Below are 21,088 nucleotides of genomic sequence, written 5' to 3'. Positions count from 1 at the left end.
CTGCTTGGGTATCAGATCATTAACCTACATTCAGAGTGGTGGTGGTAGGTTTCTTAAGGCTCTCAGACTCTATTAGACCAATTTTAATGGCTGCGTTTGAATGGGCTGAGCCTTCTTCTCCTGCTAGTAAAGTTAACCCTATTGACGCCTCTGGTGTACAAACATTAGGCTATTTTATGAGGCTTTTGATTTGTGTGCAAGGCATGCATTTAATCTCTCCCTTGTAAATTTAGGGCTATTCCTGTTTTTATGGAAGCTTTTAAGTGACATCTAAGGCTGTGAAACAGTTCCGCACTCAATCTTACATAACAATATACATTGAGGACACCTGGTAGTACATTATGCCTGGGTCTTACAACAGTTTATTGCTTGGATTATTATGAATCAAGCCAAAAAACTGTGGTCTCCTGGAAGTAATTTTACTGACCTTAGTTGATCTATAGATTGAGCAGTAAATTGAAGTCTTTTGGTTTTATCATATGAACATTTTGACAGTTGACCAGGTTGTTTAATTTTAACCACCAAATGCCATCTGTGAGGGTTGGTGCCTTGATCAAATCTATCTGCTTATGTAACATTTTGGCCGGAGTTGTCTTGTGTCTGTTTATAAATTTACTTGCCATTATTGGCAATGGTAACCAATGCTTTTCCCATGTGGGGGAGGTTTTATCAGAGCCTCTCCACCTCTTCCTAGGAACACGGCTGGCTCTTTACGCAACCAAACAACTACTGGAACGAAGGCCAGACATTCTGGTCGGAGGAGGCGTTTCATCTGTCTGGGGTTAGGGTAGTGAGAGTTGAACAGACGCCTTCAGGCATCCAGTGTCACGTGCTGTTTGTTTGTCCCTGTGGAAATACATTCAAATGACCCAGTGGTGATTGGAGAAAGACGGCTGAACTTATTGTGTGGATGCATTTTTATGCTTTCGAATTTGGTGGAATGTGAAGAAATAAGGATGGCATGAATATTTCTATCGTATGTTTCTAAAATGAATTTGCAGGCTTAGGATGGTTTTGCATTTTATTTAGTTTACTATGCTTCGGTAGTCCAGTCAACTCTATGTATTAAAGCTGCAACTTCAGATTATTTCCATTATTTATAAATACATCTACATGTATTTTTTCTCAATTGACTGATGCATTTTATGTCAGAAAATAGTGAAAATGTCCATCTCCAGTTTCTCATTCAAAGGTGATCTCTTTCATGTCTTGTTTTGTCTAAAACCAAAAGATATTCAGTTTACTGAAACAGAAAAGGCAGGAGATCTTATCTGAGAGGCTGCGGACAGCCTTTATTTGCACAATAGAGTTTCAATGCACCGTAATGCATGTCAATGACACCTCCGTTATCAGCTGCTAACAGCAAACATTAAATGGCTTTCCTCCTGCAGATTTCAACGTGTAATTCATGTCCATAACAATGAGCATTATCCAGGGAAAAAATGTATCATCCCCTGGACAAGTGGATAGGGCGTTTACGCCGTAACATTATTGGTCTTGAGCGAAAATTCCCTTTTTTATATTTTGAATACAGGCATAAACCAAAATCTCCAATTTATGAAGAAGGAAGTAAACCAGCATTTTATTTGTTTGTTACCTGATCAATCATCATAACATTTTTAGAATTGAGACATTTTCCATAATTTATACAATCATTTGTTCACTGGCATGTTGAAGAATTGGAATATTTTATCTTATAATTTTGTGTTCCATCAGGGAAATAATATGGCTGGACATTTTTAGGGCAACACATCAGATTAGTCGAGCCATTTATACATGGCTAGCACAAGCATTGGACGTGATATAACCATGTATGCTGTTAGTGTGTGTGTGATCATGTTGAAGATGGCTGTCTCTTTGCTGGGTATTGTTACCTCTCCTGCCCCTCTCCCGTAGTCTCAGTAATAGGGCTTTTGCGCCTGGCTTTGTCCTGCTACTCATTAGGGAGTCAGAGAAGGAGGAGGTGGAGGAGACTAACGCTAGGAGTGGATGCGCAGCTGAGAGACCTCCCCCATCATTTAAACTGACGGCATACAGGACCACAACCACGTGACCGGCTGTTTACTGTTGCAGCAAGCGTAGTGTGCAGGATTTGCCTTCCTCCTATTTTAGAAGCCTGCCTCTAGCTTTAATGTAGATTTCACAATACTTTGCTAATAATCCACTTGTTTTATTTTACCCATTTTATAACATTTTGAAACAGTGATGAATTCAGAGCATTTGTTCTTGTAGGTTCCTTTGTGTGCAATCACACGGGACACCAGGGGGAAATCACATGTATGAGCTCTCAGCAGGGAGTACTCTGGAAGCTGTAGTGGAGTAAGGCTGCTGCTGGTAGTGCTGCTGCTGGTGGCGTACTCTGTGCTCTGTGTGTCAGGCTGCATGCTATTCTTAGCCGCTTTCCCTCCCTGTCCCGTCCAGCAGTCTGTGGATCCGATTACCGTACTGTGTGTGCTCTTCATCTATCCCAGTAACACCACCACCACACTCGTCACCGCCCCCCAACTCCTCAGACCCCCAAACCGCTGAACGCACGCACGGCACCGAGGCAGCCGCTTTGCTGTCAGGGCCAACATGCTCCAGCACTACAGGGAAATGGTTGTTTTTGTTAGTCAGGAACCAGTGGAGTTAAAGTGCAGGAACACCAGGTTATAAATAAATGCAGAGAGACATCTGCTTCTCAGAGGGACCAGCATTGCAGCCAGCGCACTTAACTCAGGATTTCTCTGACTTGACATACAGTATATTAGTATTTGAAAAAATCAGACCCATATTTTTCCTTACCAGTGTTCGTCATGTCCAGGCTTAAAGAGGATAATTCTAGGAACTGTTATATTTTTAAATCTCATAATCTGAGAAGTAAATTGACCTCCACCCCTGATGGCCACCATGCTTTGGTCATCCACTAAAACAGTCACAATATTGTGGCAACATGGCAAACCGCACGTGGTTTGAGTGACCTGGTCAGAAGGATTGTATACGTCTTAGAGCTGGACCGATTAGTCTTTAAATAAGGTCTCCAGTAATGATTATTTTCATTGTTCGGTTATTTGTGTGTTCTGTGAAATATCAGGTCAAGGTAAATATGGCCGGTGACAATTTTCTAATTCCTGATGTCTTTTTATGGTACAAAAAACGATAAAAAAATCCCCTAAAAGATATCAACTTCATCATCAATTTAACGATGGAAAAGCAATCCTTACAATTGTACTTTTGGGGCATTTTTTCTTAAACAAGTTTGTGCTTAGACAATTTAAGAATAGAATATCAGCAAATATTTTAGACTATTGATGAATTGTGTCTCTATTCTCGCCACAGCATCTCAAACCGGACTGTCTTTAGTGTCCCGTCTTTTCTCGGCTGTAGAGATCTCGTCCTTTCACACTCGTGATTCTGCAGTTTGAAAGTCTGTTTCATCCCAATTACGTGGGTTGGATAACTGTTGCTATTACTGTTTTCGCTGTTAGGGATCCAATGTCAAACTAATCACAGCCTCAGTCTCTGTGAACTGTAGTAGTCATCAAGGCTCGGTTTGATCTAGACTTGAAACAGCCCAAGGTTAATGGCAGAACTCGCAGGAGCTTATGCAGCCCTGAGCTGCTCATGAAACGCCAGTGAATGAGAATGCCAAACTGGCGAGTTCCCAAATACCTCTGTAATTATAGTCACACCCTCCTCGCCTCTTCTCTGGGCCAGATTGGAGTCCTGTCAGCGTAATTTCTGGCCTGGTCCCGGCCTGTCCATACCGCTTTAATACCCCCCCCCCTTACATTAGTCTCTTTGGGCTGCTCAATTCTCCCTTTCAGCCGCCTGAATGACGATGCTGCTGCATACCGGCTATCTGCTGACTAATGACGGACCTCTCTCTGGCCTCAGCTGAGCTGCAGGGCTGTGTGTGTGTTTGGAAAAAACGATACCTGCCAACACTATGCTATTACTTAGGATCAGCAAAGGTTGTAAAGGTATCAGAGGAAACAAAATGTTGGATACCTGTGAGAAGTCTAGCCTTCCAATTCGTGGTAACTCAGTGCTGAAAACCAGACAGACTGGATTCTCTCCGGCAAGGCAACGCTTATGTGCAACTGTTAAAATGTTCCCAGCTGTGTTAGTAACCATTTAATCCTTTTAGAAGTGTTGTAGTTTTTAAAAATATGTAACTTAAAGAGCTTGATTTCACTGATTAATTGCATATTTGGTAACACAATATAACTCAACTGGCCTTACGCTTATTCTCATAATATATTTCTTTGATTAATTATTTTGGTCATTAAAATCCAATAATGGTTCAAACAAACCTACAATTCCCCGGGAAAATACAATAGAAAAATCACAGGAACTCATCTTTGGAAAAGTCCAAGTTGAACTGAAACCTCACAGTGCATCAACTTACAAATGTCCCCCACAAACGGGTTACAACAACAGAAGTGTGATGCTCTGTTAACCTGTTTTTGTCCTAATGCACTTGAGCTGTTTAAACTTGTAAGTCGTGTGGCTTACCCATAAATCCTTGATCAAGCCACATAATTGTCGCAAGCTAAGGGATGTTTATGAACTGCTGGTCTGGGCTTGTTAGCGTAATGACATTTTTGAACTTGAAGGACTGCGGTATGATCCAGTCAGCCACAGTTGGTTTTCTCCTGTACTTGTGTAAGCTTTAATTGTACTGTCATCGCAGTTAATGCGTCGCTGTTGACTGTTTTATAGGTCTGGTGGGTTTGATTGTCAAGTCCGAAGCTTTATATTGTAGTCCATTACTTCTGTCTTAGTTGTTATTGAAAAGCAACAATTTGTTTTCCATTTCCAAGGATTATCTTACGTCGGTTAGCACAGTTGCTAGTTTTGCTTTTGAGAGATTTGAGAGCTTGTCATTTTGAGATTGTGGTTACCTTTGTCCTGTCAGTTTTGAACCATAACATGTGTACGAAGCCACAGAAAAGGGAAAGCTGTACATAACGTTAAGCTGTTTCAACATTGAATGCTTTACGATGTACTAAACGGCCCTTTTTGGCTAAAAGAAATTGGGTATAGTATTAATGCAGCTCTTAACCCTGACAGTTATTGGTTAATGTTTATTGTTATTACAATTTTCATTTATTTAAAAAAAAAACTGTTGCAATTTCTCAGACCCACAGGATAAAACCCAAATGCAGTTAACTGTAATGATAGTCTATGAAAACGTCAATATTCACATTTAAAAAGCTGGAGCCAGTGGAAAGACAAGCAAAGCGATAATCGATATACTCCCATTGTTGATCACAGCAGAGCACAGCTGAATTGGGATTTTCTTTTTAGCAAAGTGGGTGACTCCAGTAAAGGTGTTGTTTTCTGTGTGAATAACAGCAATACTAAATAGAATGATTCTAGTTCTGTATGCATTATAGTAAAGTTGTAACTGAATGCGAATTGAGTAACGGGGTTGTCCCAGTCATTCTGTGGAGGCTGTTTCACAACGAATCAGTAGGTCTCAGGTTTCCTAAAATAGAGTTCACAGTTTGCGGTACTTTCTTTGGGCTCAAAAGATGCTATTTCTGTAAAAATCAGTTGGGAGGCTTTGTAAAACAAAAAAAGAAGCTGGGAAAGTTAATTGAAAGTATAGCAGAAAGAGGATCTTGTGACTGAAATCGCCGATGTTCATGTGACAAGATAACGGACACATGCCAAGTCGCCCTTTGTGCGCATGAGTGTTGTCTCTTCGTCAATGCAGGCGCCTGTAGAGCCCCTGATGACTCTGCTGCATGTGTAACTACACCGTCACCCACCACATCACAGAGAAGCTCGGTTACAATGATGAGTAGACCATAGTGACATTGTTCAGAGCATATGTTTTCTTCTTAGAGTTTAAGAGTCCCTAAAGCTGTGATTCATGCTGCCTTGTGTAGTTATTTCCTGCATGTTTCTTTTAGTCTTTTTCAAGAAAAGGGCTGGAAATTTCACTAAAAATCCCTGACTACTTTTCTCAAAGTATATCTTTAAACACAGCTGTGGCCACTCCAGTCTTCTTTGGGGTTAATTGACTTTTCCTTACTTAGCTTGTTTCCACTGCTATTAGCTGAAAGTCTAGCCTGTAAACAGTCCCAGAAGAATTTAATTGTAAGTGTATTTTAAACGTGTCTCTTGTTCTTACAAAGACACATGTGGCATCTGTAACTGTCACCCAGACTGTGATGGCAGCGGTGAAATTGTTCTCATTGCTGTGGTTTTCTGTCTGCAGGTGCATGATGAACCCACTGAGCTGTAGCTGTCACAGCTAGTCAGGTGCCGCACCATGGCCAAACCTGGGAGCGACAGAGATGGAGCCATGGTGGATAAGCAGGCGGGGAAGAAGGTATGTGAGCACATGCAATAGACCTATAACTGACAACACAAAGAATAGAACTATTGATCACTTATTAGTGTAGCATAGCGGGCTACACGATGCAAATGTGCTTAAGCATATTGACCCTTTAGCAAGAGGCCTCTAAGTCAGAAAGTCCCTCAGTACAGTAGATCAACCAGACTTTAGTTACAACAAACAATACAACATATGCACTGAGTATACTTTAAATTAATGATCATGATTAACCAAACCATTTCAATTCAGTTTTTTTTATTATTTTCGTTGTCAAACATCATTTTATTTTAAAAATATTGAACTAAAAGAGCCTGCACTTCATCTTCTGGAAGTTTGTTCTTGGATTTTACAGTATGAAGTCATGATGACAAGTTTCTTTAGACCTTTCTATAAATGTCTCTCTTCCCACTCACTGTTGATCATGCACACATCTGGGTGCTGGCCACATTTAACCTCCTAGCTTTGTTATCACCTGTGCCTTTTCTCCACTCTAAACAGCCGCACATGTGAAAATTGATGCTTATATAGTTATTATTTCAGACATGATTCACCAGTAAACTAACAATATCCCACGTCCCGTATTGTTACATGAATACAACTTAATTTTCCCTTTCTTCATAAATGAGAAAGAGCTTTTATGTTTAAAGGCAGAAGTGTTTCTCATCTTAACCCTCCCTGCTGCCAGACACTTCAGCTTTGCACAGCTGGCACTTTGCTTCACTGAGATCAAAGAGGCACTACACTGCAGACATTTTTTCCTCCTGCCAGAAATGTATTTTACTGCACCAAAGTGCTGCTCACTAAAGTACTGGTACTGAAAAAAAGAGCTTTCTCTGCAAATCAGAGTGCAAGTAACTGGAATTGTAAGACATTGTGATAAAATACAGACATTACTGGTGTTGTGTTCAGGCCTGCTGCAGTGGGGGCTCTCACTGCTGCCCTTCAAGATTTAATTCACATCTTAAATACTTGTATTATTTTCTGTAGAATCCTGCCGCTATATGAACATGCAAAATAAAACCGAAGTTTCGTCCATGAAAGATAATAGCAGCTGCGTGAGGGAGGGGTCAAATTGATCTTTTTCGGTTTTGTGAAGTGACGGTTGCTTTAAAGTTTAATGATGTCCCAGACTCTGCTCTACTCGTCTTGTATTATAACCTATAATGTATGAATTGTTTCTTTCTCCTGGTGTAAAGGGCAGCTTTTGTGTCACACCTGTTTGTTTATGTAATAAGTCTATAAGTACTGAAGAGTCCTCTGGTTGTTCAACTTGCATTTTCGCAAACATTCTCCTATTGTAGCAAACGTAGCACCGATAAAAAAAAATATACAAAGTATAAATCTTGATATTGTATGTTTTCTATGTAAACAAATAAAAGCTAGTCACCCCTGATCTTTCACTCCAGACTTGGCAAGTTCCCAGCTTTCGTAACAGGATTTTTCCTGAGTCATGCAAGCAGACCTGCTGCCTGCAGGACCAAACAATATGTTGCAGACACAACACGCTGCCCCTGGTATCATCATCCGCACTTTGTCAGCATCATGTTTTAGAAAGCTTTAGTTGTAACTGAAAGGCAGTGTGCATGGTGAGCTTTAATATTTTAATTGTTGAACTAGTTAGCACAGCTCTGTGAAATGTGGCTGCCTCAGTTTATTTACTGTCAGGACTGTATTGTTTATACACACACTCGCATAAACACACAGACAGGCTTGAGTCACAAACATGGCCACACCTTCGCTGTGTTCTGAAATGCCTGATTCTTATTTTTGTTTGTCCTCCTCACCTCTCTGACAGAGTAAAGACAAGTTGTCCCCTTTCACCAAAACTCCGAAGCTGGACCGGAGTGAGTTGCTGGGGAAGGAGGGGAAAGCAAAGTCTTCCATGAAGCGCAAGCTCTCCTTCACCGCCAGTCCGCTGCGGACCGAGGAGCGAGACTCCGACACCGGTAAGAGCTGCTCCTCCCTGCTCCTCTTTCACCAGCCATGCTGCTGGCTGGCTGCCATGTCCTCACACTGCCCCCTGCTGGCCTGTCCTCTCATGTTTTCTTGAGGGATTGTCTGTAGGTCAGAGGGTTTACACTTAGTCCGCATCAGGGTAAAAATCGGGCAATCTTTATGAAGTTATGGACTGTTTTGTTGAGTAACGAGATATAAACACAGTTGTTTTAAAGACTCCTGGGAAAAAGAGGATGGATAAGCATCAATGCTTCCTTTTTAAAGGTTTGGCTGTTAACCTTGTTGTGAAAATAGTAAGGAATCCTTCTTTAAGACAAAAGTAGATTGTCTTTTAGTTCCTTTATATAATCCTTATATTCCTCAGTCAAATCTCGTTGTCTCTGTAGCCAAAAGCCCTGCATATCTTTATTGTGTTTTGCAATAAACCTCCAATCTTGTCTAAAAATGAATCACTAAACCAGGCTGTTTGACTGGGTAGTGTATGTCGACTTAATCGCAACTGTTTTGTGAAACTCCTGAGAACTTTTTGAAAACAAAACTATTCTTAAGGATATATATATTTATGAGTAACCAATGTCCTTCAGATTGAGATCCACAGGCAGGGTAGTACTGTTAGGAGAATTCACAAGTGGCAGCTTATGTGGAATTTGGGGACATAAACAATGCCATTTAAAAAGACCGCAGCGTTCTCCTGTAAGACGTGGTATGGACCCTGCAGTTATAAGAAAACTGCTCCATCTGAGCTCCTGGTGGCCCACACACTGTTTTTAATACAATGCTTCACTAAAATGCTCTGCCATTGTGAACCGGAGCTCTTAATCTGACCAATCTTACCTGTGTAAATAAACTATTCAGCTTCTGTCATTTAGTTGAAAAACTCTGTTTACATCAGATTTAAGAGCTAAAAATAGGTTTGTGTTTCCTACATCTGTAATTACAGTAACGGGTTTTACAGACTGTGAGGCCCGGTAGGTTTCCCTTCATCTCCCATGTAGAGCATTTCATTGTGTGGTCCTGCGTCATCCTGACAGACGAGAACCCTACATTTAGATGAACTGAGTTTATTTTATGTTGCGCAGGTTATAAAGCTAAGCTAGCATGGAGGGCGGATTTGCCTTCCTGCAGCCTTTGCCTCTCGGGTCCTGTGTTGACTGCAAGATAAAAGAACAACGTGAAGTGACGACTCCACTGACCACGCCGGTTCTTCTCTCCTGTGTTGCCATGACTCATAATCTGTGCGTGGAGTGCGAGTGTGCCTCTGTCTGAATTTGAGTACATGTGAGAGGAGGAGGGTGAGAGAGAGAGAGAGAGAGAGTGAGCGTTAATGCAGTGCTTTCCCACCCTTCCACCTCCCCTCCCTTGCTCTCCCCTCCCTCCTCTCTCCCCTCCCCATCCTATCTGCTTTGCACTGTAGATGACTCAGACCCAGGCCAGTCGAGTGAGACCTGGGGAGAGAGATTAGTGCCTCCCTGCAGGATATACGCAGGTAATCGCTGCAGCCCGATCCTCAGCCCCCTCGTCCTCTAAAAGTCACGTCACTCTGCTGCTGTAAAGATACACGCACACATGCACACATGCACGTGTGTGTGTTTTCGCCCTGCATCTGCCCGTGTTACAGCTCACGCATGTCTGTGTTTAGTAACGACCGAATGATGGAGACGGGGGTGGCACTTGGCTGGCTAAAGAGAATGCTTTCTTTTTTTAATTCCCCCCTTTTCAAACCTCATGCTTGTCATCTGTTACTTCGCGTTCTCAACAGATACAAGCGAAAGAGGGAAAATGTGTCACTGTGACGATGAAACTGCTCTTCTTTCGGATGGTCCTCTAACATCTTTCTTGGTTTTCTGCAGATAAAGATGGACCAGACAAGAAGAAAGTGAAAAAGGAGGCTGGGGGCAAGAAGTCCCAAGCTCCCAACCTTTTGTTTGGGTATCCTCTGTCAGAGCGAAAACAGATGGCTCTCCTAATGCAGATGACTGCCAACAGTCCAGGTTCGTGTGCTGCCCTTTCACCTTACCCACATCCTCAAGAATACTCAGAGTACGTTTACTAGGGGATGAGTCATGCCTCCGAGCGCTCTTCAAGAACATGCTGTCTAACATTTCAAGGTTGTTTGAGAATAGGACATCTTCAACAGTAAAAACAGCTGCTCTGTATAACTGACATTGTGCGGTTGCCTTTTAATATGTAACCGGGGAAGTTTGCTGGGATTATTTCTTGTAAATAATATGTTCTGAGAAAGTGTAAGACTAAACCAATCAGTACATACAAGTACACACAGGTTTTCAGGTTCCAGTAAAACCAGTGTCACTGTGGTTGCTCAATCCAATGCTCATTAAAGAAACTGCTTGTGGATGTAACTGCCCAGGGAAGAGATATGGAGCCAACTGTCCATTGTCCTTTTTAAATACACAAATAAAAGACAAATGGATATCTAGATTGGCTCCGTCAGAATCTACCTACCAGCAACTCACAAAACATCTGTGAATAATACAAAGCATGCTTTATAAAGATGATTTTATTCTGGAATATCTCTGTATTTATTCTCTCTGGAGCGAGTTAGGCTACATGTTTCTGCTGGCTGTAGCTTAGGATTTTGGCTATTAGTATCAATCTTTAAATGTTTTACCAGGTCTTTTATAATCAATGAATAGAAGCATACTAAATCACACATAAAATATAAGCACAGTCATTATTGTCCTCAGTAAAGCCATTTTCTTTGTCTTGCTCAATCCAGTGACTTGCACATTAATTCAGGCGGTTATCTCAACCTGTGACAGGCTTCTGCTTCGAGCATCAATTAAGTGCTTTTCTCTCTCTGCCTGTGCACAGACTCTACTCCCAGTCACCCCTCACAAACGACCCCTGTTCAGAAGAAAGTCCCCAGCAGCGCCTCGTCGAGACAAAAGGACAAGGTCAACAAGAGGAACGAGCGAGGGGAGACTCCCCTTCACATGGCCGCCATCCGGGGAGACGCCAAGCAAGTTAAAGAGCTCATTAGCCTGGGAGCTGACGTCAACGTCAAAGACTTCGCAGGTACGATCCCCTGGGAGGATATCATTTAGCAGCTTTCATCGTAGCTGCACGGAAGATATTAATGACACGTAGCCTACAACAGCTAAATAACAGATGCTTAGTCAAAGGTGATCTCTCATGATGAGATAATAAAAACAGACAGTGTTCATCTCGCTATCACCTGGGCACGTTTTAATGTCAATATCAAGTTGTTTTCCCTGATCAACAACTACAAATCTGTCTTTTCAATTCAGAATGTTTTTTATTTAATAATTTGCTGTTTTATTTCCCTCCTCAGGCTGGACTCCTCTTCATGAAGCCTGTAATCTCGGTTACTACGATGTGGCCAAGGTGTTAATATCAGCGGGAGCGGAGGTGAACACGCAGGGGCTGGACGACGACACGCCGCTCCATGATGCTTCCAGCAGCGGGCACACAGATGTAAGAGCGTCACCTGAATAAACCTTGAATATAACGTAGACGTTTACAGTAGTCGTGTTATAGTAATGATTATTATAGGTAGACTGATCTTGAGATATGGAGGGATGTAGTATGCAGTGAAAAATGTACGTCATAAAAATCAATTATACTCTAAAGTTCAGTTAATGAAGATAACATAGTACATACTGTACAAAACAAACAACCTGTATATGGTTTTCTAACCTATAAAGTGTATAATATTAATAAAGACTACGGCAGCTAATGAGGATAATGATATATATTAGGGTTTTAATAACAGTCATCAGGCAGACTTAACTCCAATTGAAGTCTTACTGTTGCTGTTATTTTATCTTTAACATTCTCGGTTTTGTAGGTTTGTCTACAACCTTGATGTTCGTTTTGAGAGTCTTAATACTCCTTTTTTTTTTTTAATACAGATTGTGAAACTGCTGCTACGCCACGGCGGTAACGCTTTCCAGGCCAACAAGCGTGGGGAGCGCCCGGTCGACGTGGCCGACTCTCAGGAGCTGGAGCAGCTTCTAAAGGGAGAGGTGCCACTGTCGGACCCAGAGGAGAGCTCTTCAGGTAAGCAGAGATTGCTGTAGAGTTTCACCTACCCCCCTTTTAAAGTCTCATATTGAAATGCTTACTTTTTTATTACTTGGAAAGCACCTCGCAGCCCGATGTGTTGTTTCATTGTAAAGGATCCAGACGGCTTAAACAACGATGTGTTTACAGCTTTACTCTGACATTCATCTTCATAAATATGGGGCTAACATTTAATGAACATTTTATGAACACATTAAAAATGTTTACACTCATGAAACACGTTTTGGGCCATAACTCAAGAATATGAGTTGGCTGAAATGAAGTGATAACATGTTAGTGTTTCTTTTTATATACGTGTTAAATGATCTGTCAGATAGTCAAATTCTAGTTTATTTTTGTCCCAGTTTTCATCGGTATGTCTATTGCTCTCTTTTAAATTAATAGGAACAAAATGCCAGAGTTTAATTCCTTGTATGTTTAGACACTGACTTGGCTATAAACGCTGATTGTGATTTTATTTTCTGTTTAGTACTTCTTGCCACAGACGGAAATGTAATAATAAGATTTATCTTGCCATAGAGAAATGTTGCAGTGTAGCCGTATCGTGTAATCTTCAATTATGTTTGTGTGATTAATATGAATGGCTATTGACTTTCATTGTGTCGTTTTAAAATAGATCTCCTCTTGTCTGCAGAGTCTGAAGACCCTCCGTCTGTCAATCCGTCCAGTGTGGATGAGAACTTGGAAGACTCCGACACTGAAAAGGACTCAGATGGCAAACCGGTCACGAAGGCTTCATCATCCGTTCCAGGTCTGGACGAGTACGAGTTCAAGGACGAAGAGGAGGAGGAGGATCTCAGTAAAGCCCTGAATGATAGACACATCCTCCGGAGGGAACTACGGCAGCAGGAGAAGGAGGAGAAGGAAAGGAATCATGTGGCAGGAAAGCAGAGTGGAAAAGGGGATTCTGCCTCTAAGTCCAAAAAGCAAAAGACTCCTCGTGTCCACTGCAGCTCGGATACCTCTAGTGACGAAATGGAGAGACTTCCAGAGAAAAGGAATTCCCCCACCTGCTCTCAGAGCTCTGAGAGCCTCAGGGCCGAAACCAGGTCTAAAAAGGACATTTCTGAGCCAAAGGAGAAGGGCAAAGTTAAGAAGAAGAGTAAAAGCCAGATTAAAAACAAGGAAAACCAGGAGGATGGGAAAGAGAATAGCAAAACGTTGGTACTCTCTCTTGCAACTGTGTCAGAGAGCACAGAAAAAGGTCGGGAGGAAGACCCCTTCAAGATGTCTTTCAGTCCTAAAGACGACTCATCCGTCCACCTCTTCCATTTGTCGTCCATAAAGTCACCAAAACTGAACCACAGCCTGACGGATAAACAAACGCCACTCAAACAGGAAAATACTAAGATGTGCATTTCCATCAGCGACAGCTCGTGTCCGGTGGACAGTGTCAAGTACAACCACTACACGGAGGCAGACTACTGTACCGAGGGCTCCAGCACCAAGGGGTGCAAGCACAAGGAGAAAAGCAAACATCAGCAGAAAGACTCGAGCGGAGACGGGGACGACAGTCGATCGAGTCCTTGCAAAGACGGCAGCATAGGAAACAGTGTGGACATCTCTGAAGGTGCCTTACGGAAGACAGACTTGGACGGCAAAGTGGTGAAGAAGCATAAACTTAAACACAAAGAGAAAGACAAACACCGGAGGGAGTACGAGGCAGAGCGCAGCCGCCACAGGCAGAAGGAAGCCAGGAAAGACGGCCACAGGAATTTGGAGTTTGACAGAGAGTTCTGGAAAGAGAACTTCTTCAAAACTGATGAGACTGATGAGCATCTGCCAGTGAAAAAGGAAGGTGACGAGAACAGCTCACTTCAGAGGACCTCTGATTTCCCTCCCGTCAAAGATGAGAAAACCACGAAGGAGAAGCACTCGAGCAGCAAGGAGAAGAGGCCGAGAGAGGAGCGGGAAAAAGACAAGGCCGTGAAAAAAGAGCGGAAGGAGGCGGCTGTCAAAGAGGAGAAGGTAAAGGATTCAAAGCCGAGTGAGCGTGACGAGAGAGTGGACTGCCACGGCTCAGGGCGGATTCCTGAGGAGTCGCTGCAGAGCAACAGCTTGAAAGAGGAGACAGAAGAGAAACCCATAAGTGGGATCACAGCTGATCAAGAACAGCTGGAGCTCTCTGAAAAAGGCTCACGCGAGAAAACTGACAAGAGGCTCCCAGGAAAGGAGAAGGATTCGGAGAAAATGGAGAAAAGGCACCCTGACAAGGAAAAAAAGGTCAAAACGGAGCATTCTGACAAAGCCGAACCACAGAACTCAGTGGAACGCTGGAAGGATAAAGAAAGAACAGGGGCCGTTTCTTCCCACTCGCCTGGAGATAAAAACTACAAAGAGAATGAGAAACTGAAATCTTTATCTACAACTAAAAAGCACGAAGACAGCCGGAAAAACAAAGATAAGTTTGACAAGCGGTCCGATAGGGAGAGGCCGGACAGAGAGTATAGTGTTGGGGATCACAGAGAGAAGGAGCGCACTAACTCTGATAAGAAAGGAAAACCTCTGGAGAAGAACACAGATCACAGCAAATCTGATCGTACAAAAGAGAAGGACTGTGAAAGGAAAAAGAAAGATAAACTAAAAGACGGGACTCTTTCCTCAAGTTCCAATCTCAAGTTGCTTTTAGAAGAGAAAAAGAGCTATCTGTCCGAGAGCGGCAAGTCCATATCTACTAAATCAAAGGAGGAAGTTGTGAGAACACCAGAGAAAGATCGAGACCGCAGAGACCGGGACAGAGACTTGGATAAACACAAAGACAAGGAGAGGCACAAAGACCGCTCCCAGCAGGCCAAAATAAGCAAGGCCAAACCAAATGACACAGATGTGGATAAGGCCAAATCAAAAGCCTCCTTGGCAACACGCGACCCCAAGCCCAAAGAGAAAAGGCTTGTGAACGATGACCTGATGCAGACCAGCTTTGAGCGAATGCTCAGCCTGAAGGACCAGGAGACTGAGCAGTGGCATCGCAAACACCTGGAGAAAATCAAACAGAAAGAGAGGGAAAGGCTCAAACAGCGGCCTCTGGCAGATCCTGGGAAGTCCAAGCCCAAAGACAGAACAAAGATTGAGCCATGCCTGAGTAAGGAGCTCATGCGCTCCAAAAGCTCTGAAGCCTCTGATGTCAACAGCAGAGAGAAACCCCTGAAGGATGGCACCAGTCCCAGAACTATGTCGCTGGATGGGAAGACTCTGCCCTCCATCAGCGCAAAGGTCATGTCCGCGGTGGAGAACTGTCTCACCAGATCACCTCGGCCGGAGAGTGATCGCTGCGGGATCATGTCCAGGTCCGTCTCCTTGATATCTGTTGCTAGCTCGGAGGATTCGTGTCAGGCGACGACTTTAACCCCCAGACATGTGGAGTACGATTCCGACATGAACCTGGAAACCTCAGACTCCCAGCCAGCGTTCCTCCAGTCTTCCCTCGTCATCCAAGCCACCAGATCGCCGTCCGTTCACGATAAAGAGTGTCTTCCTGACGTCCCGCAAAGTAATCGGACGCTTCTTCCCAGCAGACATGAATCTCCGTACCTCAGGGCTATTCTGGACGAAGAGGCCAACTCACCAACGGAAGGTAAAGCTGCTGAAAATCTGCCAAAACAGAGCCAGACTGCTGAGGAGCCTGGAACAAGAGAGACCTCGGCAGAAACGGAGGAGTGTCAACAACAGTATTTGAATGCAGTTGCTGACTCAGCCACAGAGAAAGAAGGGAGCACTCCTGTTGGTTTAACATCACAAATATCAAACTGCGATCCTCAGAGTAAAAGCCAGACACTTCCAGAGAGTAGTACCTCTCAAACGGGCTCAACAGAAAAAGAGAAAACTCTTCCTTCCTCTGAAACTCCTGTTGTGAAGGACTTACCATGTCCGACAGAGATTCAACAAGCCGACAGTAAGGATCCAGATGAGCCACCCACGCCTACATCCTGTCTCTCTGCTGAAGCAATAGACACAGACTCGAACCCCCTCCAGGAGGATAGTGCTGTTTTTGGTGTGGCGAGCGAGCAGCCAACAGAACCAGCCGCCACACAAGTTTCTGACCTTGAAGAGGAACCTCTTGAGAGTGCTGACGGAGCAGAAGAAGAGGAGAGTATGGAGGTAGACGGCAGAGGAAGTCCTGTTCCCTCCACGAGTTCACACATTCCCAGCTACTCGGCAGGGGAGTCCTTGCCGGGCTTTAGCCAACCAAGCAGCGAGTCCAAATGTTCTTCAGAGGACATGGACGTGAATGACCAAGACTGCAAGAACTCAACACCTGAAGGTGAAGCTGAAAGTCTAAATGCTCAGGTGGAGGGAAAGGACTGTATCCCTGCAACGGCGTCCTATAGTGCGAGCCCCGAGCACAATGCCGAGGAGATGAGTGATGTCCCGCAGAGCTCAGAGAGCAGTAACGCTGCTGTCTCAACAGAGAGTCCGACAGGAGAGGGTGCTGTAGCGACAGAGGGATTCTCTGAGCCTACAGCAGAGGCCAGCTCTGAGCCGATGGAGGTGACGCCCACAGAGGAGAAACCAGAGTCATCTTCAGCTGGGGAAGAGCAGAGCATCGTCCAATCTGCAGCCCGGACCAACAGCAGCAGCAGCAGCAGCAGCAGCAGTAGTGTTAGCAGTAGCAGCAGCAGCAGCAGCACCTGCAGCGCCTCAGGGAGCTCCTCTCCACAGTCTGGAGACCGGGACTCTGATTCTTCTGGTGCTAAGTTCAAGAGTCTCTCTGCGGACAGTGAAATAGACATCCACCATCCCCATCCTCGCAAGAGGAAGATGCCCAAAGCGTCGGGCTCGCAGCCTTACTCCGCGGCTCAGCAGCAGGATAAGGAGCTCGGCCAGCAGTCTCTGGCAGCCATCGTTGACTCGGTGAAGCTGGAGGAGATCCAGCCCTACCAGACGGAGAGGGCCAACCCTTACTACGAGTTCCTGCACATCCGGAGGAAGATCGAGGAGAAGCGCAAGGTGCTGTGCAGTGTCATCCCGCAGCCGCCACAGTATTACGATGAATATGTGACCTTCAACGGATCCTACCTCTTAGATGGGAACCCGCTCAGCAAGATCTGCATACCAACTGTGAGTTCCTGTAAAACTGATTAGTTGCACAATAATCAATAAGCGGTTCTTCTAACGGCATCAAATAAAAATAACCACTCTTGTTTTTGCCCTGTACTCTCACTAATGTTGTAGACATTTCTGAACAAAGACGGTGACTAAATGTTCGTCAACAACCTTTTTTCCATGACTAACACACGACACTGACGCAGTGATTTAACTCTGACTGACTAAATCACATGTGGTATGATTGGAAGAAAAAGACTCGTAAAAAATAAGAACTTTACCCTTCTCTTTCTTATTGACGACAAATGAGACAGAGTGAGAACGGATGTATATTTTTCAAAGCAGCCGTTACATATTCTTTGCTGCTTGCCATATCAGTACTACCATATATATATATACTCAATATAATCTGACTAAATAAAAGCAAAACAATTCCACAATTTTGATTTGATTAGAAATATACTAAAGATTGAAATGCCCAGACTTTTCTTCAACTAAAACAGAATGAGTTTGACAAAATATGATTTAAAAAGCTGGACATTTTACACAGGACTGAGAGTAAAGACATAAACAGCGGGTAAAATGAATGTTGTATTTAAAAGATAAACTGTGTGGTGATAATTATAGTTGATATCATCCAGCTCTGAATCTCAGCATGCACTTAAAGGTCCTTTAAAGATCTAACATCTTGGGTGCTTCTTTTATATAAATAAGTAAATAACATTAAATGCATTATTCTGCATGGTGACTCTTTGATCCTGTTTTAACTCACTGTCTCTCTCTCTTGTGTGTTTGAACAGATTACTCCACCTCCATCATTACCTGAGCAGCTGAAGGAGATGTTCAAACAGCAGGAGGTGGTCCGTATGAAGCTACGCCTGCAGCACAGCATTGAAAGGGTACGTCGTTTCACTCCTGAAGGGTGGTGTTTTGGTTGTCGTGTACATTTCTCGTGCCATTTGTAGAAACTGAAATGGAAAAAATATTGTTAAAGACGTGCCTTTTTTTAATAGGCCTCTTGACATTTTGAGTCTGTGGTTCTTACTGTTGACTTTACAAGGACATCAGAGCTCTAAAGATGCTTGCTGCAGATGGTTTAATACCACATCATGTTGGATTTTATTAACCAGATGTGTTGTTCTTCCTCTCTTTCAGGAAAAGCTGATTGTTTCTAATGAGCAGGAAGTCTTACGAGTCCATTACCGGGCAGCAAGAACACTAGCCAATCAGACGCTGCCTTTCAGTGCCTGTACGGTTCTATTGGACGCTGAAGTGTACAACATGCCTCAAGAAGCCCAGGTATGTGACATTTACCTTTAAGGTTCTTCTTAGACACATGTTTCATTCAGTCAGTGATAGAGTGGTTAACTGCTCTGTGTTGACGGGTTGTTGTTGTTGCTGTTGTGTTTGTTCCACAGAACGATGATGGCAAAACGTCAGTGAGAGACCGATTCAACGCCAGGCAGTTCATGTCCTGGTTACAAGATGTTGATGACAAGTTTGACAAACTAAAGGTGAGATCGCTGCGATTATAACTTTGTTCTCACAGGTTTTCTATTAAAAGTTTGAAAGAAAATATGTCCCTTTCCTCATTTTATGGGAACTTTATCTCCCTTTTATTCCTCACGGAAAACCTCCGGCACATATCCTTTACTTTGTCCATCCAAGTTTTAAGTATTTGCTCTTTTGGCAGGCTGTAAACATTCCTCCTGTTTATACCAACCATAAATAGATCCCTTTCCATGTAAGTGATGGGAGACATAATCTACGATCCCCGTTTGTTTTTGTAAATGTACGTTTAAAAATGGAAGCGATAAATATGAGGCTACAGGAGATGATACGTTCCAAAGTTAGAGCATATTTTGTTCCCTTGGTTTCTAACCATCTTTACACAGAGGCAGAGCTGAAATGTACCATGTGACATCCGTATAACAAATAGTAATCTATTACTCAGTGGCGTATATTAATTGTTAACCATTCAAAAATATACCATGTGTAAAAGAAAATGTGTATAAAAGCTTGGAAACTCCATTTTTACTGCAGTCAATTTCCCTGTTTGTTTACATGTTTGTCTTTGTGGTCTTCACATGACCAAATCTACCTCGAAAAAATACATTGTTGAGCTAAATAGGAACATCTTGTTGGATAACATAATGAACGTATGTCCTTCCCCCCCCCCACAGACGTGTCTCCTGATGCGGCAGCAGCACGAGGCGGCGGCTCTGAACGCCGTGCAGCGGCTGGAGTGGCAGCTCAAGCTGCAGGAGCTCGACCCGGCCACCTACAAGTCTACCAGCATCTTCGAGATCCCCGAGTTCTACATCCCGCTGGTGGAGGTCAACGACGACTTCGACCTCACCCCGATATGAGCCGCGGAACGGACGTGCTCTGACACAGCGGCGGCCATATCCCGGACACAAGAGGCAGCCCGCACACATTCAAAGAAGAAAATGTGAAGCACTTAGAATGTGGCGGTGAAACAAAAGAGCATTTAGAAAAGAGACGGTTTACTCCAGCGCTCTTACAGTCCAAACCGGCCCGCCCACCACGAGGACCTGCGGTTTCTCCTGCAGGAGAAGGAGGCCCAGAGGAGCAGAGACCAGACACTGGTGCCGGCGGGGGGGGGAGCAAAGAGTGGACGAGGACCACCTGCTCCTCACGCAGCACGGTCACACAACTGAAAAGAGTTCAATTGTTTTCAAAGTGGTTGTTCATACATTGTGTACAGACTGTGCTCTTAATTTTTTAACTTATTTTATACATAAAACAATTGTGCATTTGTAAATAGCCATGTAATTATTGTTTTAAACTTGTAAAAACAAAAAATAGATATTTTGATTGTAAACTTGTTCCGTCTCATGTTTTAATGGACCAAAGTTGGTTTTTATATCAAGTGTCCTCTTCTTCTTCGTCCGTGATGTTCTTCTTCTCGTTGTTGTTGGCTTAAGATCTTAAGCGCGTGTTGGCTTTCGTTGTGTTTTTTCTTTTCACTGGTTTTCTCTTCCTCCCTCATCTGGAGCTCCACAGCTGGTGTTTTTTGACTTTGGCAATTAAATGCTGTGCATGCGTTGCGTTGTTTGTACTTTTTTCCTAAAGAGCTGTACTGTGGACTTTATCGTGAGGTTTACTGAAGTGTTCCATCTTTTATTTTATTTTTTCGCGCCACTGTTATGTCCCTTTTCTGCGGCCTCACTCCTCGTGTGTTGTCCATCGTGTCTCGCGCACATCTACAGTCTGCTGTGGCTTCCAAGGGAAAAAAACACATACTTTTACAGTTTCAATGTGAGATCACAACAAAACCTATTTTTTCAACATAATGCCTTTTTGAACAATAGTTCTAAAAAATGTCTATTTTAATATTTACTTGTTACATGACTTGTACATATTTGTAATATATAATTGAATAAATTTTATTTGTTGTGAAATTAAAATTGGCTTGCAGGTTTTATTTATCGTGCAGCGAGAGAAATAACAGGTCGATAATATAAAGCTTATGGATGAATAGAAAATTACAAGAATCTAATGTTATCTGTAAAATGTATATATTTTGGGATATGAAGATGCCAAACATTCAGTGGTTTTATTTTTCTAAAATGTTGGGGTTCGCCGTTTCCCAGGTTTTCTTTTTTAGGATCGGTTGACAAAATCAAGATATCATTTTTGCTGTAGGAAAAAAAAAGGAAAATATGTATT

General features: G+C 43.1%; 1 protein-coding gene across 4 annotated transcripts in view; it reads left to right on the top strand.

Annotated features, from left to right (window-relative positions):
- ankrd12 (ankyrin repeat domain 12) overlaps positions 1–20,826 on the top strand; it is a 29,767-nt gene extending 8,941 nt beyond the window's left edge. Inside the window, exons 2-13 of one of the 4 annotated variants that reach the window (XM_063885858.1) lie at positions 6,212–6,325; positions 8,127–8,277; positions 9,702–9,773; positions 10,138–10,278; positions 11,120–11,323; positions 11,601–11,743; positions 12,181–12,328; positions 12,987–17,410; positions 18,196–18,294; positions 18,551–18,694; positions 18,814–18,909; positions 19,579–20,826. In XM_063885858.1, coding sequence (XP_063741928.1) covers positions 6,266–6,325; positions 8,127–8,277; positions 9,702–9,773; positions 10,138–10,278; positions 11,120–11,323; positions 11,601–11,743; positions 12,181–12,328; positions 12,987–17,410; positions 18,196–18,294; positions 18,551–18,694; positions 18,814–18,909; positions 19,579–19,764 — 5,868 coding nt within the window. In that variant the 5' untranslated portion in view covers positions 6,212–6,265 and the 3' untranslated portion in view covers positions 19,765–20,826. Of the gene's footprint in view, positions 1–6,211; positions 6,326–8,126; positions 8,278–9,701; positions 9,774–10,137; positions 10,279–11,119; positions 11,324–11,600; positions 11,744–12,180; positions 12,329–12,968; positions 17,411–18,195; positions 18,295–18,550; positions 18,695–18,813; positions 18,910–19,578 lie in introns of all 4 variants that reach the window. The other 3 variants (XM_063885857.1, XM_063885860.1, XM_063885859.1) reach the window with 3 other exon arrangements.
- The last annotated feature ends 262 nt before the right edge of the window (positions 20,827–21,088 follow it).

This window comes from Eleginops maclovinus, chromosome 6 (assembly GCF_036324505.1).
Source record: "Eleginops maclovinus isolate JMC-PN-2008 ecotype Puerto Natales chromosome 6, JC_Emac_rtc_rv5, whole genome shotgun sequence".
In the NCBI taxonomy this organism is placed as follows: domain Eukaryota; kingdom Metazoa; phylum Chordata; class Actinopteri; order Perciformes; family Eleginopidae; genus Eleginops; species Eleginops maclovinus.
The sequence above is the reverse complement of the archived record's forward strand: the minus strand, read 5'-3'. Positions and strand labels throughout refer to the sequence as shown.